Source organism: Branchiostoma floridae, chromosome 2, assembly GCF_000003815.2.
Source record: "Branchiostoma floridae strain S238N-H82 chromosome 2, Bfl_VNyyK, whole genome shotgun sequence".
In the NCBI taxonomy this organism is placed as follows: domain Eukaryota; kingdom Metazoa; phylum Chordata; class Leptocardii; order Amphioxiformes; family Branchiostomatidae; genus Branchiostoma; species Branchiostoma floridae.
The window spans coordinates 32,672,949-32,690,022 of NC_049980.1; the positions used below are offsets into that span (position 1 = coordinate 32,672,949).

Consider the following 17,074-nt stretch of genomic DNA (forward strand, 5'->3'; position numbering starts at 1 on the left):
CAGAACAGTTGAAAATCTTCAACTCTGACACGACTCAGATCACAATCTCTGGCAGTATGAGAGCCTTTAGTAAGTTACTCCTTGCTCCGTGATCCACTATGTATGTCCACAGATCAAAATTGGAATCGGTAAGTTACTGTACCTCACAGGACATAGGGAAAAATGTCTCATCAAAGAAACCCAATTTCCTGGTCCTTGCAGTGGGATGTATGGAGGAGGAAAACCGGCCATCGGTGTCCCAGTGACAGGAACATCTCATCTTGACCCTCAAAACAGTGGAAAGACGAAACCAAGAAACTTATCAATACAGCCGCTCGACGTTCCATCGGTAGCAAGGATGCGTTCCTGTGGCTCTACTCTTCTAACCCCAGCTAACTGAGGTGACATCCGCGCGTAAAACTCACTACACGGCAGGAGCAGTTATGGTGTGACCTTCTGTCTCCAAGGCGCGACACCAATAATGCCATGTGGGGCTGTGTTATAACTGATCCTTCCCACAATGCCTTAGTGACACGGGACACTAGTATTGAATTGTTTCTGCCAGTTCATTCTAGTGACTCTGATGATGTCACTTGAAATTTCTGTCTTTATCCAGTTGTAGAGATTGACTTGTGTTTGAATATTGTTAAATACCTGGATGTCTAACCTTCATAAACATATCTATTTCATGCTATCAGCTTTCCTTCGTACTGCAGCATCACTTCCTGGTTCTGTATCTTTGGGCCTGGCTTTGAATTTACATGTTCATCTTAACTTAAGTCTTCACTCTTAGTGAGCAACTGAGCTGGTCTAAATCATGATGTTTCTGACTAAGGGAGAAGAGATGCTGTTACAGTTACAATGTAACCTGTAATCTTGGAGTGGCCTTTGAATCACACCTTGAAATGACCTTCAGGTCTTGTTATGTGGTGACGATTAAGTAAAAAAAAAGAACAAAACTTTACAGTCTTTTTAGTAAATGACACTGTTGTCAACAGTAAGCCTTTATTCATACAGTGATATTTTTACCTCACTTTTATTAAGAGTGTTTCTATGTGAGCCCTGATAAGTAAAATTTTCCATCACTTTTAAAAGTGTTTCCATGTGTTGTTTTATGTGGCTTTGTATCATGTAGCATTATTGATAGATGACACAATAGTTTGAAGCATAGATGGTACAGTAACTGTAAATGGTGACCTTAAAAAGAGGAATGAAAAATGGGCAAAACCACCAAAAATTGACCTACATTCCAGCACACAGTTTGACTCCAATTTGTATCCAGGATTGCATTACAGCCCCGCATGTCATCATTCATCAGTGTTTAGCACACAAAGTACAGGTGACGTATCGCTGAGAGCCAGGGGTGTCAGTTTGTGATGAGTTGTTACTGCAGGAAAGCTGACTGACCGTCCAATATTTCATACTGGGTTGTATTACTGTTGGTGAGTAACACGATTTGGGACTGTTTTTGCTTTTAAAAAATTGTTTAAATAACTTAATTTTTTTCTTCTACTTCTTATGCATTTTCCATTTGCTTTTGGATCCCTGGTATATGCTTGTAGCAGTTTTTGTGCTTTCTATCTCTTTTCAATTATGTATCGTTAGTTTGACATAAAGTAAGAAAAAAATACATAAAAAACTACTTAGTGATGAGTTGTTACCACAGGAAACCAGACTGACCGTCCAATATTTCATACTGGGTTGTATTACTGTTGGTGCGTAACATGATTTGGGACTGTTTTTGCTTAATCTTATAGATATTACTTATATTGTTGTCCTATCGTTTTTTTCTTCCTTTTATAATATAATAAGCATTTGCCATTCCCTTCTGGATCTTTGGTTTATGTCTCTATCAATGTTTGTCTTCTATCTCTTTTCAATTATCGTCATTTTGAAACGAAAAAAAAACTATTAAAAAAAACTATGAGTGACATATCACTTAGCTCTAGCAGTGTCACTTTGTAATGAGTTGTTGCCACAAGAAACCGGACTGACTGTCCAATATTTCATACTTGGTTGTATCACACTTTGGTGCATAACACAACTGTTTTTGCTTAATGTTATAGATTTTAGTTTAGAATTGATGTCCTATTGTTTTTTTCTTCAATTCACTTATAAAGTATTATTTCCATTTCCTTTTGGATCCTTGGTTTATGTCTGTATCATGTCTTGTTTTCCATCTAATTTCAATGAAGTATCATTAATTTGACATGACAAAAAAGAAATAAAGGAAAAATATATGGGTGACATATGACTCTAGCAGTGTCAGTTTGTAATGAGTTGTTGCCACAAGAACGCTGACTGATTGTCCAATATTTCATACAAAGTTGTATTACTGTTGGTGAGTAACATGATTTGGCTGTTTTTGCTTAATGTTATATATATAATGATACAATCTTTAAAACTTTATATCCTTACACAAAATAAAGCGCTTACCAACAAGCTTTCGATCAGTCCTCTGATTGTAAAATTGTATCATTATGTTAACTACCGTCACAGATGAACTTACATTCAAGTTATATATATAATATTACTATATTGATGTCCCATTGTTTTTTTCTTCCATTTATTGAAAAAATGGTTTCTAAGGCCATTTGGAACCGACCAGCCCTTACTGGGCAGGATTGTACCAGATAGATCATCAAACATCTAGTCAAAACCAGGTCAAGAATTAATGGTTCTGGTTTTGTATGTAGTGACCCAGATGAATTAAGACACAAAAGGGTTGTCACTTGTTGTAAGATAGTTGGACTAGGTACCCTCACGTCCATCAAGAATCCGAACTATAGAATATCAAAACTAACTCCCTCAACTCCAACCCTACATAGAGTAGGGTTGGAGTAAATAATGTAATCAATTACAAACTAAAATACAGAAAGTAATGACCTTCTACATGTAATCAAAAGTAACTATTATTTAATTGTCACTTTCAATAAAAAGTGATGCGAAATGTCTTAAAGTTCTTCAAGGGAACTTACCAGCTGTAAAGTTTCTTAATTTACCGTAAAAATCTACATCATCAAATCTACAAGTATATAACCAACAAGTTCTTACTTGTAACTAAAAATAACTTAACTTCAATTGGCACTTTCAATAAAAGTTATGCCAAATGTCTTTAAATTCTACAAGGAAAAATACTGGCTGCAAAGTTTCTTAATTTTCTGAAAATACGTAATGTCAAAGTTCTTCCGGTGTCTGCCGGCCCCAAAGTTTGCAGGCAGCCCAGTTGAGTTGTGAATCAAGTCCAATTTCACACCCAATGTGACCCGGTAGACGCCCCGGTGGGCTGGGTAAGGGCGCCGTCACAAAGACGTCGGCCGTCCATTCCTCACCTCCCGCTCCCCCTGACACTGACGGATTCCCCGTGGACAAGGCGGTCTTTATCTTTTCTACGGCGTTTTGTACGCATAAAGAAACCCTTCATGCTCCGTCCTTCTTCACAATATCAGCGCCCACCCAACAGAGACACTACAAGGACACCAGAAAGGGCTACCAGTTCAGGAGACACTGTGCAAGTATTGTACAATGGATGCAGTCGAAAATGAAATACCTGCTTCAATTGTACATGCCAACATTACGACTGAATATGATGCTGAAAGAAACAGGCTTTTTGAAACAATGAAAATAATCTTGAGAAGAAAAACTTTTCTGCTAAAATCACAAAATCCACTTCATAAAAAAATGTTGGACCATTCTTGAGCCACTGCCTCAAAAAAAAAAAGTGAACCTTTCATAATGTTTGTACTTAGATACATCAGATAGCTCTATAGACTAGACTTTTTAAAATCCTTAACATCATGGCATCTGTTTTATGCTTTGCAATTAGCCTTCGGGCATGACTTTGCAAATATTAAGTAAAGTTGATATCTTCTTCAGCATGTGCAATGTGGTTTATACACACAGACGGCAGGCATACCCGGGAAATTGTTATTCTAAGCTGCAAACTGCGTTCAAAAGTTATCAACTTGCCGAAATGACAGAGAAATGCTCATATTGGTTACAGGGAGGGGGAGGTCAATCTGCTGACCACTATCCTTTATTACATGTATGTTATACATAGAAAAGACGTACCATGACCGCCCCAAACTGCTGTATGTCTGTATCTTTCCGTCCGGTCTGCACCTTGACGAATCACATGTACTTTTTATTCAGGGCGGCCGTATCTAACGGCAGGCCGAGTTACCGTCTCCTTTGTCACCTTCAGACACAAACAAGACGCGGGAAAATTGGAGAATCCCCACAACGTTTATTCTATCAGACGGGGCGGGATGTTTCGAGTTGGGAGCAGATTTGGCGTAAATGTACTTTGGTATTCAATAAGGGACGTCTTCCTGGCAGGATTGTGCGGCTCTGCCTCACTCGATCATTCCCAGGGCCGTACCTGCACTGTGATAAAACAAGCACGAAACAGGAAATCCACGGTGGCATTTATCTTGGCCTTCAGCTTGTGCCGGACAAAATGGGAGTGCAAAGACCATTATCCGCCCTGACCTGTGAAAGTCTGTGTCAATGCAATTTGCCGAGTGTGACTAACCCGGAACTAACCCCTTTGACTGTGGCCGCTACATACACTGACTGTTAAATCGTGCATCCCCGCTCGACTCGCACTTCCATAATGCCCTTTCCTTGGAGCAAATTGTCCTGAACACTTGGAATTGTCGTTACAGCTCCGAGGTTAAGAGAGATCAGGGTTTAATATCAGGCGACAGCGCGCGGAACTGTGTAACGCCAATAGATGGGCTATAAAAACTTGTCACCTGCTGAAAGCTATTGATCTATCATCTCGTCCCACACAATCAACGACAAAATCATTTCTCGGCTCATCCCTCATAACCCGGCCAGCACCCCCGGGGGAGCGCGGATACCCATCGTCAAAATTGCCGCGTCGTTATCTCCGTACCGGCAGCCACCTCTTTGTTGTCGGTACATGCGAAAACGCTGTTACACCTGCCAGCCGGGAAGAGTGATGGCACCATAACGAGACGATGCTAGGGTTCATATAACCCATGGAGGGGGCAGTTATGTGGGCGATGACACCGTAATCCGCATCAAAGTGACAGCCTGACATGTTATCCCTCCCCGTTACCCCACCTTTTACCGTCGGCGCGTGCTGCCATATGCCATTTGTACCTCTGAATTATTCACCGTTTGTAAAGGCTTAACCCTGCCGTCCTTTATGCGGTGATTTTTGACAAGGCAGGAGGAACAATAAGGTTAGGGACTGTGAAAAGACTGGCAGTGACATGTAACCCAGGTGGTCCCGGGCTGCTGACATGATGTATCCCCGGCAGATTGGCGTTCCCTTCAATAATGCATACCCGGCAAGAGAAGACAAAGGACGAAGGCTCCCACTTTTGTTCCTTGTAGTGACAAACTGTCACATTCTCATGTCCGGAGAGCTCGGTACCACCACACGTATGTACCAGGAAATAACAGCATGAATATTTCATATAATGAATTGACAACATAAATCAGAACATGATCCCCCCTGGCCCGTTACCGTGAAACTTTTAGCGCCGAAGTTCGATACCGCGCGTTCCCCGAAGAGTTGGAAAGTTGTAGCAATACTGCGATCACAAGATGGGCCCCTGTACACACACAGTATGCCATTGATTGAAACCCTATTATCAGGAGGTCGTTCATCATACTTGCACACTTTGTCACTTTCTGAAGGGTTACAACAGAGTGGGCAGCCTGTGGGAGATGGAGAACATGACCGGCCTTGCAATGAATGTACCAACCAAGTTTGGGCACAGTCAGAGACAACTTTTATCTTTAAACAATACTAACGAAGTTTGGGCATAAAAGTACCACTGTCAGTGACAAGATTTATTTTCTAATGATTGGTAATTGCTTGATTTGCAAATTTTGCAAAGCATGTTGCAAATGCAATGAAATTCAATGTATCAACAAAAAGTATCATAGTCAATTTTTCTATTTTCTTGTGATTATAATAAGTGCTTCATATGCTAACTTTGCGAGCTAATATAATTATAATGAATGTACTAAACGAAGTTTGGACTTACAAGTATCACAGTCAAAGACAAGTTTTATCTTTAAACAATACACTAAGTGCTTGATTTGCCAATTTTGCAAACTATGTGATAACTCCAATGAATGTACTAACAAAGTTTGGGGAAACAAGTGCCACAGTCAAAGTTTTATCTTTTAACAATAACAATACTATATCAGTGCTTGATACGATAACTTTGTAAACTAGAAAGGCAACATTTTTGAAAAAAATGCAGGATGTGGGCGAAGGGAAAAGAAAGCAAAAATCGCAGGAAAAGAAGCAACAAGAAAGGCAACATTTTCGCGAAAATGCAGCAAAAAGAAAAAAAAAAGAAAAAAACATTGTCTGTCCACGGATTCGATCCCGGAGCGTTGGTTTACTACACGTGAATAATCCCACTGAGCCAGTGCTACAACATGTTACGAGCGCAGGTTTTAACAGGTATACAAGTGTATTGCGTTGCTTGAAAAAACCCGCGAGCTTCCGCTGGCTATTTTTCTCGCTTATAATCGAAGGTATTTCACTAAAACTTGGACAGAATACTAGAATAATTTTTTGTGGGGCATTTTTATGTTGTTATTCAGCCGATTAGATGCTCTGAACTTGCTGCATTTTCAACATTTTTCGGCCCCGTAACCGGTTCTACCCAACGTCCAATACCCCTACTTTTTGTGATACTGCGCTGCCGAGTGCCATTTTGTGACCTGTGCGTTGATAGGTTTACCCCTGACGTATCCACCAGTCAGTCAGAATGTTAGCCAATCAAAAAGCTGGAAACGTGGACTGCATGCTACAGGTTCCATTTTTTCTGAGTTTTGATTGGTCGGGTGGAATATCTGTAGAGAATACTAAATGTGTGGCTTCGCCCACATAACTATGATATAACTACAATGCATGTACTAACAAAGTTTGGGCATACACGTACCACAGTCAAGTGCTTTTCTAATGATTAGTTAGTGCTTGATTCAGGGGGTTATGTAATTTTGACAATACTAAGTGATTTGCTAATTTTGTTATAACTATGCTATAGTATACGATGAAAGTACCAACGAATTAAAGTTAACGATAAAGTTTGGGTATACAAGTACCACAACCAAGGATATTGTTTTATTTTTTGAAAACTACAGAAGGGTTTTTTCATGTCTCTCAAGTCTCATGTCTTCCTTTGCTTCCAAAAAAAGAAGTTTAACCAACTTGTCTAGATATTTGATCAGTTTCTTTTTACACTGAAGTAGTTTATGGGGGAAACAATGTAGATGTAGCCTGGGTACCATCCAGGTAGTAGTTTGCTCCTATGTTTGCTTCTGTTATCTGTCTGGAGACCTGCACATTCAAACCATTTGGTGGTAATGGCAATTAATGAGCAAATTAAGGAATGGGTTCTAGAGCACTCATTCGATGACAACAGGCCCTCCGGCAAGTGGACGGAGGGCTTGTCTGGTGTTGGAATGCCTGTTGGAACAAGCGCTTGAACCCATTCCATAATTTGCACATATGTGGGGACCAATAAGCGCCTGCGTCCAAAATTTGGACGATTCCAGAAATTACGATGGTCCGCGTTCCCAGACAGAAACACAGAGAAGCAACTGTATATACTCATAGGCTAATGCAGAGGACCCCCTACCAGCCAACCTCAGATCAAAACACGGGTTGTGGGTTGTTTACAAAGGTTTAAGACATCCGGGTTTACAACATTCAAAGACACTTCAATCTCTCTACAATGGGATAAGATTCATAGATTACTTCCGTACGTTTCGAATTCGAGTGACAGCCATCACTCTTTTTCTCAGCCTCAGAAACTGTCAGAACTTAGTTGAACAAGTCAACTAGTTGAACATGTCAAAGTCACTAACTCTTAAGGAATGTATGCAAAAGTTACTTATTTGTCGTGGTTTGAACTACTCAAAGTTTAACAGGTTTTGGAGGACCCCAGAGGGAGGAAGATTGGGAAGATGGATTGAATTTTGTTTACAACTCAACTCAGCTTTGTTTTGGTCTGGTGCAGGGTTGTAGCCAGCCTGAAATCATTTTCTGTCCCCTCAATTATAAATCCTCTCTAGTGTCAAAGGTGCTACGTTTCTGGGGTTGTCTGGGCGCATGCCCCCCCCCCCCCCAGAAAATTTGAAATCTAGACCCTCTGAAATGCTTTATCCTGCATTTTGAGGTGTTAAGTTTGCTGGTAGTCTAAGCTGTTCAACGGAAACTGTTTTGGTGAAAAATTACACAAGTGGTGAAAAATTACACAAGGGAGATGTTTTTTTTCCATCTTTACAAATCAATTTTTGTCCGTCACAGAGGACGGAATGGGCAATTTTTTTTCAGTCCCAAGCTACAAAATTCCATCAAAGGACGGTAGGACGAGGAGAGTTCAATGGAGTTCTGTTCAGCACTAAGGAGAGGGCCTATTCTGACTACTGTGTACTCTGGAGTTTTGCATACACTTGGGATATATTACTAGCCTGGAAAGTTGTTCGCTCCAGCGTTTATTATACACTATAGACGAGTAGTAGAAGCAAACCACTACCTGGATGGTACCCAGGCTTGCATATTACATAATGTCTCATTTTTCTTCTTTCAATCATCCCGAAAGCTCAATGCATGAGATGAATTGTAATGCATTTCCAGTAGCAAACAGTAAGATGTGGCTTCACATAGGTGCACATCTATAGCCAAGCACAATGCTTCTTCTCAGTAAGTGTGTTTGGTTCTTTTATGTGCAGAGGTTTGATGTTTTGAGTCCAATGCCTGAAGCTCCCCCTTAGGCTTAGGTCACATATTCAAACCGGACCCGGCCAGGCAGCTTTTGGGAACAAAAAGACTGAAGATATAAAAGACATCAGAAGACACAATGGAAAAGATGGAAAACTTATGTTGATGGAATTGCTGCCCCTATGGCCGGTGAGGCTATGGGACCGGTGAGGCAGACTCAAAATTTCAAAACAAGATACATGGCATGATTTGTGTATATTTCCAGGTATACATTTATGAAGAATGACTGAAGGCTGCAATAGGACTTTCCAAAGACTATAGATGCAGAATGCAGTGACTGATGATGATACATTTTGATTTTTGGTTCCTTTAAACATCCCGGCTGGGCCCCAGTTTGGAAATGTGACCTAAGCTTTACACTGACTTTATGTCACCATCCGAAATAATGACTGCTATCCCTTTTTTTTTTTTTTTTATTCACATTTCTTTAAAGAGGATGAGACGGAAAGCAGACCCTGCTTATCGAGGTCTTCTCCTCATGTACATAAACAAAATAAAGACACACATACAGGACTACAAAACGCTAAATAACAAAGGCAAGAGATAATGATAATGACATGAAATAAAACAACAAAGAATCAAATAACAAAGTGACGTGTAGCTGGCATACAAACTTAGAAGTAATCAAATAAGGTTATAAATCAACTTAAACAACCTGTCTATTGAACACAAGAAATAACTACATGAAAATAAACAAGGAATCAAACAACAGAGTGACATATGGCTGATAAACAAACTTAGAAATAATCAAATAAGGTTCAGCTAAAACGATCTGTCTGTTTGATGAACTTAAATACAACATCAAATAAATGACAGTTCTGAATGGTAGATAGTACTGGGTTTCCCCTGAGTAAGGTTGAACATAAAATATTTTCAGTGGTGTGTCTTGGGTCAAATGGTAAGATACCCTGCATGAACATAGTGGTTAAAGATGACAACATATCAAGTCTTGCATCATTGTATAGAGGACAGTGTAGAAAATAATGTATAGTTGATTCGTTATGGTGGCCACATTTACACATAGGACTATTTACACATTTATGTTGGAACAGGTGGAAATTCAACTGACCGAAGTTAAGTCTAAGTCTAGTGAGATGGATTGCTGGGAATCTGGGACCATGCGAGAAGTGAAGGTGGGTAGGAGGTCTATAGAAAAAAGACTCCAACTCATTTTTGAAGCTAGCAACAGAGGGAGATACTCTGGTAGTGAGCGGTAGTTTATTCCATGAAAGAACAGAGGAAGGTAAGAATGATCTCCTGTACTTCTCAGTTCTAGAAGGAATTTGGATATAATTTTGATTAGCACGAAGGCTGTATGTAGTGCGGTCACAGATCTGGGGTGGAATAATTTCACAAAGATATTCAGGTGTTAAACCGTTAACCATTTTGTAAAAATGAATAAGTTTGTGCTTTTGGCGTCTGCTGGCAGTAGTTTCCCACCCAACTTCTGACAAGATACTGTCGTTACTTGTTCCTCTCATTGCACCTGTGCAAATTCGAGCTGCAGTGAGCTGGACAGATTCAATTAGGTTGCAATCTTTAACCGACAATTCATCCCATACAACATCGGCGTACTCTAATAGTGGTCGTATCATAGTTTTGTAAAGAATTTCGAGTGTTTGCCTTGGAGCAAATCTTGAAATTCTCTTTAGTAAATTTGTTCGTTTCATTGCATTAGTTGTAATAATTGAAACATGTAATGACCATGATAATTTTGGCGTAAGATGTAGGCCGAGGTGTTTATACTAATGCTATCCCTTACAACAGACTGAGCCAAGGAAGGGCTTGACCCTGGGATGGAACCTACCAAAAGGGCAGGGCAGACTCTTCTGCTCCAAGACACATGCATAATATAGGGCAAATATATTCCAAGGATGAAAAATCATGTTAAGTTAAAAGCTCAACTGAGCAGCAGAAGAGCCGAGTAAACATTAAGTACAACTTCAGGAAGTCCCGAAGAATCATTAAAGAAATGCAATTAAGAGGCTCTTGAAGCACTCGGCCAAAAAAATCCCCTCACCTTCTGATAGGAGGTAGCCTCGAAGTTGTGAGCGTCCTCTTGATTCCTCAGGACTGGAGGTCAAGAAACACAAGACTTGAAATGATTGACATCTGGTAGCACACAAGTAGGCCATCCACAGCGAGAAAATTTTGAGGATGAAATCTGTGCGCACATTAATGATGATGATGAATTCAAAACCTTTGAGCGGCTCTTAGTTTAATAGAGTCTTGTTTTGTGGTGAATCTGAAAAAAATAACAAAGTCTCACCCTTCTGAGTGTCCAACTGTAGGGCCTGTAGCTGCCGGATGAGCTCGGCCTGTTGTGCAGCCTGTTCTGAGCACAGCCTGTGGGTGTTCTGCAGATCAGCCAGATCCTTCCTGCGGGACAGTGGAAATAAAAGAAACATGTTTATCACATAGAAAAGCTGTACTTGACTAGCGCACACATCTACACAAAGACCACATGGCCATTAATATATACAGTCAAACATGTACTAGTGTCCACCTCGATGTAAGGACCACCCTGCAATTGATTTGCAGTCAAACCTGAAGTGGCCACCTCTACATAAGGACCACCTGACCATTGACATACAGTCAAACCTGTACTAGTGACCATCTCTACATAAGGACCACGTGGCCATTGATATACAGTCAAACCTGTACAAGTGGCCACCTCTACATAAGGACCACCTGGCCAATGATATACAGTCAAACCTGTACAAGGGGCCACCTCTACATAAGGACCACCTGGCCATTGACATACAGTCAAACCTGTACTAGTGACCATCTCTACATAAGGACCACGTGGCCATTGATATACAGTCAAACCTGTACAAGTGGCCACCTCTACATAAGGACCACCTGGCCAATGATATACAGTCAAACCTGTACAAGGGGCCACCTCTACATAAGGACCACCTGGCCATTGACATACAGTCAAACCTGTACACGTGATCATCTCTACATAAGGACCACCTGGTCATACATTGTAGATACACTGTCGAACCTGTGCTAGTGGTCACATCTGCATATGGAACACTTGGCCATTGAGGACATTTTCATTGACCATTTAGATTATTTTTCTTATTATACACATTCACTCACTCACTCACTATCCATGGTTAGATTATATCAACCAAAACATTCTGTCTATAGTGGCCATCTGCCTTTTGTGTAACCATCTTCTTCAAGTCCGTTAAGAAGCCAAGTGAACTTTTGTACTATAGAAAGGTTTGATTGTATGCATTAATATTTTTTTCAGTGACCCTAATAGTTAATGGAGCTAATAGTAGCTAATACTGTCAATTTTTGTACATCTGTAATTATAAGCTTATGAGAAATACATTGTCATCAATTTCTGGTCCTGAAATTCAGATTTTTGAAAGGATGGGTGAAAATTCTGTCATTCCCAACAAGCAACTTTCTTTCTCTGGATGGAGAGACGGGTCTTGGAGACAGCCCTGATATGGACATTACATTGGGTCAGTAAGAAAAGATTCACCTATAGTGTATTTCAACAAATGTGCAGATAGCACTAACGGTTGGCACAAAAGTTCCCTCAATGGGTTCATGTCTCAATAAAGACATTGTGCGCAAAAACAATAAAAATCTTAACAGTTCCTATTCCATGTCTGCCCAACTCAACTTAGACTCAAGATTATATTAGAATTTTGCCAATAAGAATACAGCACAATTAAAGAAATAGCTGCTATAGCATTGACAAGTCCTTAATCACGTAAATGTAGTAACAACAGATTCACAGCAATTAAGCGATGGATCTGATAGGATATATTGTACATCATCAGCATATCTTGACATAAGTAAGAGTATTACAATGATGATACTTTGCCTTCCAAGTAGGCAATTAGCATAAACATAACTTTCCTGTAGTACTATTACACCTCTGGAGCAAAGAATCTGTCAGTTCTGTAACCTGAACAAGGTCGAAGATGAATCTCACTTTCTATTAGATTGTAGTTTATATAGTAACGATAGAAGTATTCTTTTTAGCTATATTATAGGAAAGTTTCCTCGCTTTGAATCTATGTCTAGTGTTGAAAAATTCATTTTTCTTATGAGCTTTGATCAAACGACATTATACAAACACATCTCAAGCTACATATTTAACATTACTAAGAAACAAAAGAAGCCGAACAAATGTATTAGAATAGTTTTAGAATCTATGAGTTAGTTTAGTCTTAGAAAACATGTTTACTGCATTACTACCCTTTATATCTATATGCCTGTACTTAGCCCGATAGGGCATGAATGTGCAATAAAGGTTATTACTGTTAATACAATTTGTTCCCCAAACTTGTTCAAAACAGACGAATTCTTTCGGTCTAGAAAAGTTTCCATGCCACTGACAACAGAAAAGTTCTCCTGTGCTGAGAGTACACTTAACTTTTCCCGGACCAGACGGACGGAGTCCACAATGCATGTATGATTTGTGTGCGTTGCCACCGCGAGTGCTGACCAAGTACAAAGCAGGCTAATGTACAGGAAACGTTATCACACCATGTAGCTCCCAAATGAAACTCGCCATCGATCCAGCGGAAAGTCTGTGGCTTTGGGCTTTATTCATCTAGCCATCAATAAAATATGAAACGAAACTTTCGCATTAGTGGGACAGTCGTCGGTTAGAGCGCGGACGAAACAATATCTGGCAACCCGTCATCACGCCAGCGCTCCCAGATAAAGTTGTCTCCGCTTCCATAACTTCGCCCCTCAAATGAATATAAATCACCACAATCGACGTGACATACTTTTATCATATTTGCCAAAAAGCTTGTTCCATATAACGATGGATGCGGCATCGTGCACAAGGGCCATTTGTGTAATATATTGTGCCGTCTGGAAGGCGGCGGATTACGTGACCGTTTTACCAGCCGGTATCTTGTCGTCCGTATCATCTGAAATGTGACTCAGAAGTTGGTTATTAGCAGTCAAGATTGATATAAACTCCGTGAGAGCCGAGGATGAAATGTCCCTCGGTGTTTCTATCAGTAACGTACGCCAGTTCCAAAATGGCGCGCTTGCCCACTTAGCCGTACGATGCGTCCATCGGCAAAGCCTGCCGACGGCGATCGCCTGCCAAATAATAATTGCACCCTTAAAACTTCACATTCAACTCCAATAACTTCCCCGGTCCGGCCTGAGGTGCTGCGTAACAAGTCGACAACGGATGAATTCCTGCAGGAGAGGACTTACGGCGGCGTAAGTTGGAGCGAAATTTTGCCGGGGCCACTTGGGAAATGTGCGGCCGAATTAATGGCTGCTGCCGAGAAACAAGATTATTCAGGATATATGAAGTATGTCGAACTTTGCATGGGCAAAATCGTACTGTTGTGTCCATTACCGTACCATTAGGTCATGAGGGGATTTTCGGTCTACGGTCGGCAAACGGAAATGCATATTTCTCCGGAGCGGCTTGCCGAGACCGCGTGTGCAAAGTGACCAAAGCCTGATGGCGGAATGGGTCTTATAACACAATGACTTTCAAAAATACTTCATAAAGACAGCTCCGCTCCGTCCGGCATGCCATCGATCGATATTAGCACCCTCGCATTTCTACTCTAACGACGGAGGGTCATGAATCAAAATCTCCATTTGTTTGAATAGAAAGCAGATAACAAGAAGGAATGGAAAGTGGAGGTTTTAGCATTATGGCCAAGTCCCGGTGGTGACACCGTGGCAGAGGTCAAAAGCGGTCCGGCCAGGGATAAAACCATCCAACTTTGAATAAATGTAGCCTGCGGGACATAATTAATACCTTGCACACCGGCGCGTGGCCAAACCTTAGCAATTACATGGTCCGGACATATTAGGGATCAGGCGGGGTGCGTGAGTGCTTGGTCGGGTGTCAGGTGTGATTCGGACAAAGTGGACCGGACTGGCCGCGGCAAAGCCAACTTGCAAGGGGTGCCTTTTTGTTTTTTTTACACCTGTATTTCCCTTTGAGGCTACATTACTGCACAGATTTGACAGAGCGCTCAACAAATCTCATAGACAATTCAAATTTTGTGTGTTCTGTTGCCTTTTGGATTATACTTTTGCATGTTGCGTCATTTTACATTGTGATTGAGGGAAACACAAATCCGATTTTGGTCCCTGAATGGTGGAAAAAAAGGGGGCTTAAAGCATCCCCTGATTACATAACTTGAGCATGATTTAAGACAAATTCTATATCTTGAAACATGCTCGAGTAGTAGAATTAAAGTAGAACTCAAAAAGACAACAAAAAGCACAAATGTACCCCCAAAAAATTGTACTTTAATTACAAAATTAGTTCAGTGATTTCAGATTGCTCTGCGCGATCCCAGCCTCTGGTGGAAAAGGGGTCAGCTTTATTGGTACTGGTCAGCGGGGGACCAGCTCGGAGGGTCAGGTGGCCTGGTGCGATGCCCGTCGAACCCCCCACGCCACAATCCATATCCTGTTATCTCTGACGACTTGGCCTCAGCCTCCACCCAGCCATTAGGCCCCGGGGTGGGATGGAGTGAATTGATGGCACTCGCTTCGATTGGCTTCCTTAATACACATGCTCACAGGAGACTCGCAAAAGGCTACTTTTGGATGGCCTTTACTGGCATGAGATGAGATACTAAATGACTCAATAAACCCTGGAAGCCTGACAGCCCGCGCTGGCCTGAAGGTCAGGACCCATCCTACGCAAGGTCAACTTCGGGATGTAACGTCCGACGAAACTTTTCTTACAAAAGAAAACATCAATACGACGGCGTCCTTTGTGCGCCCCAAACCACTCAGAACCGCAACTTCCTGCAAAGTAGCCGCGCGGTCATTTTTATGGAGAAAGGTCTCATTTGCAGCGAAGGTCGTATATCATTAGTGGCCACATTATTAGTGGTGGGGGATACGGGGCGAGCCCATATTGGTCAGGCTTGATATCCTGTGAGCCCCTTTTGTGTGAACTCAAAGCCACCAAAGTCATCAAAGCCGCTCCCCCCAACAAAGAAAGCCAAAGAGGCGTTGGTAGAGTTTTGATGGCCCTGTGTCTACAGCTTAGACAATATCTGACCCATACTCCGCCTTATGACTCTTCTGCCAACATCCCTGTATAGCCATAAATGATGTCAATCATTGCAACAAAGGGATGATGAATATCATCCAGGCATCTTTATGTATGCCCTGATAACGAGGAGACAATGTGCATGCCTCCCAACAAGAGATCTCATTTTCAAACAGGGAATGGAAGCGTCAGTCTCCCGAGATCGCCCCATTCACCGGGGATGCCTCATCCTAATGAAGTACGGTAGAAAAAGCACTGAGAGCCTCCGCGAGAAAACTAGTGGCATTTCACGGACCCGTAGCACACTGGGGAGTTTGACCTGTCTAAGCTTATAAAAAGGCCATATCTCTGCAGGCTTGCCCCCTGTGCAGAGGCCATTTCGCCTGAGTTTGAGTAAAAGAGCACCTCTGAACCCCAGAGCACAGAGGTCAGCCTACAGGTGAGAGAATGGTTAGTTCTCCCATAATGAAAAAGGTTACTGTTGGAGTGTGAAAGGGCAGCCCCCGGGCAATGGGTTAAGTTGGAGCCTTTGCGGGGCGCGTCAAGGAGGACTGAAGGTTAAGGCCCAAATTAGCACCTGCGTTCCGTTAGCAACCGGCTCACGGGCACACCACACACGCAGGCTTCCGGCGGAATGCCTCGCCACAGTCTCTTTCTCTCTACATTTAGTGCCCATGATCATTATGCTGATCATTATGGCACAGTCTTTATTTAACGTCCTGTCCGAAAAACGGCCCTAGCTAAGCTAGGTACTCATTTTCCCCTGAGTGAAGTGGGGAAAGTCTTGTAAAGTGCCTATCCAAAGGGCACAAGATCGGTGACATGGCAGGGTTTGAACCCAGCACTTCTTGGGCCTGAGGCACGCGATCCTACGGTTATGGACCACCCAGTCTCAATCCCTGTCCACACAAACTATATCATAATTACATTTTGTATACCTTTGATACTGAAACTGACAAGACTGCACCTCCATCCTATATATAGAATGTGACTGTTGAAATGTCAAAACAGCCCAAGAAGACTACTCGGGGACTGATAAAATCTGGTGTGTGGACAGGTGGTCACTTGAGATGGACAGTATGTCATATAGGAGACATTTGGTCACACAAAAAATTCACAACTTTTGATACTGAAACTGACAAGACTGTATTTCCATCCTATATAGACTGTGACTGTTGAAATGGTCACAGTCAAAACAGCCCAAGAAGACTACTCGGGGACGGATAAAATCTGGTGTGTGGACAGGTGGTCACTTGAGATGGACAGTATGTCATATAGGAGAC

General features: G+C 41.7%; 1 protein-coding gene across 5 annotated transcripts in view; it reads right to left on the reverse strand.

Moving 5' to 3' along the window:
• The window catches only part of LOC118409293 (centlein-like), a 105,509-nt gene that overhangs the window by 51,966 nt on the left and 36,469 nt on the right, over window positions 1-17,074 (reverse strand). For all 5 annotated transcript variants that reach the window (XM_035810200.1, XM_035810199.1, XM_035810197.1 and 2 more), the window contains exons 12-13: window positions 11,031-11,140; window positions 10,782-10,834 (exon numbers count right to left, since the gene is read on the reverse strand). In XM_035810200.1, the coding sequence (XP_035666093.1) occupies window positions 10,782-10,834; window positions 11,031-11,140 (163 nt within the window). The remainder of the gene's footprint in view (window positions 1-10,781; window positions 10,835-11,030; window positions 11,141-17,074) is intronic.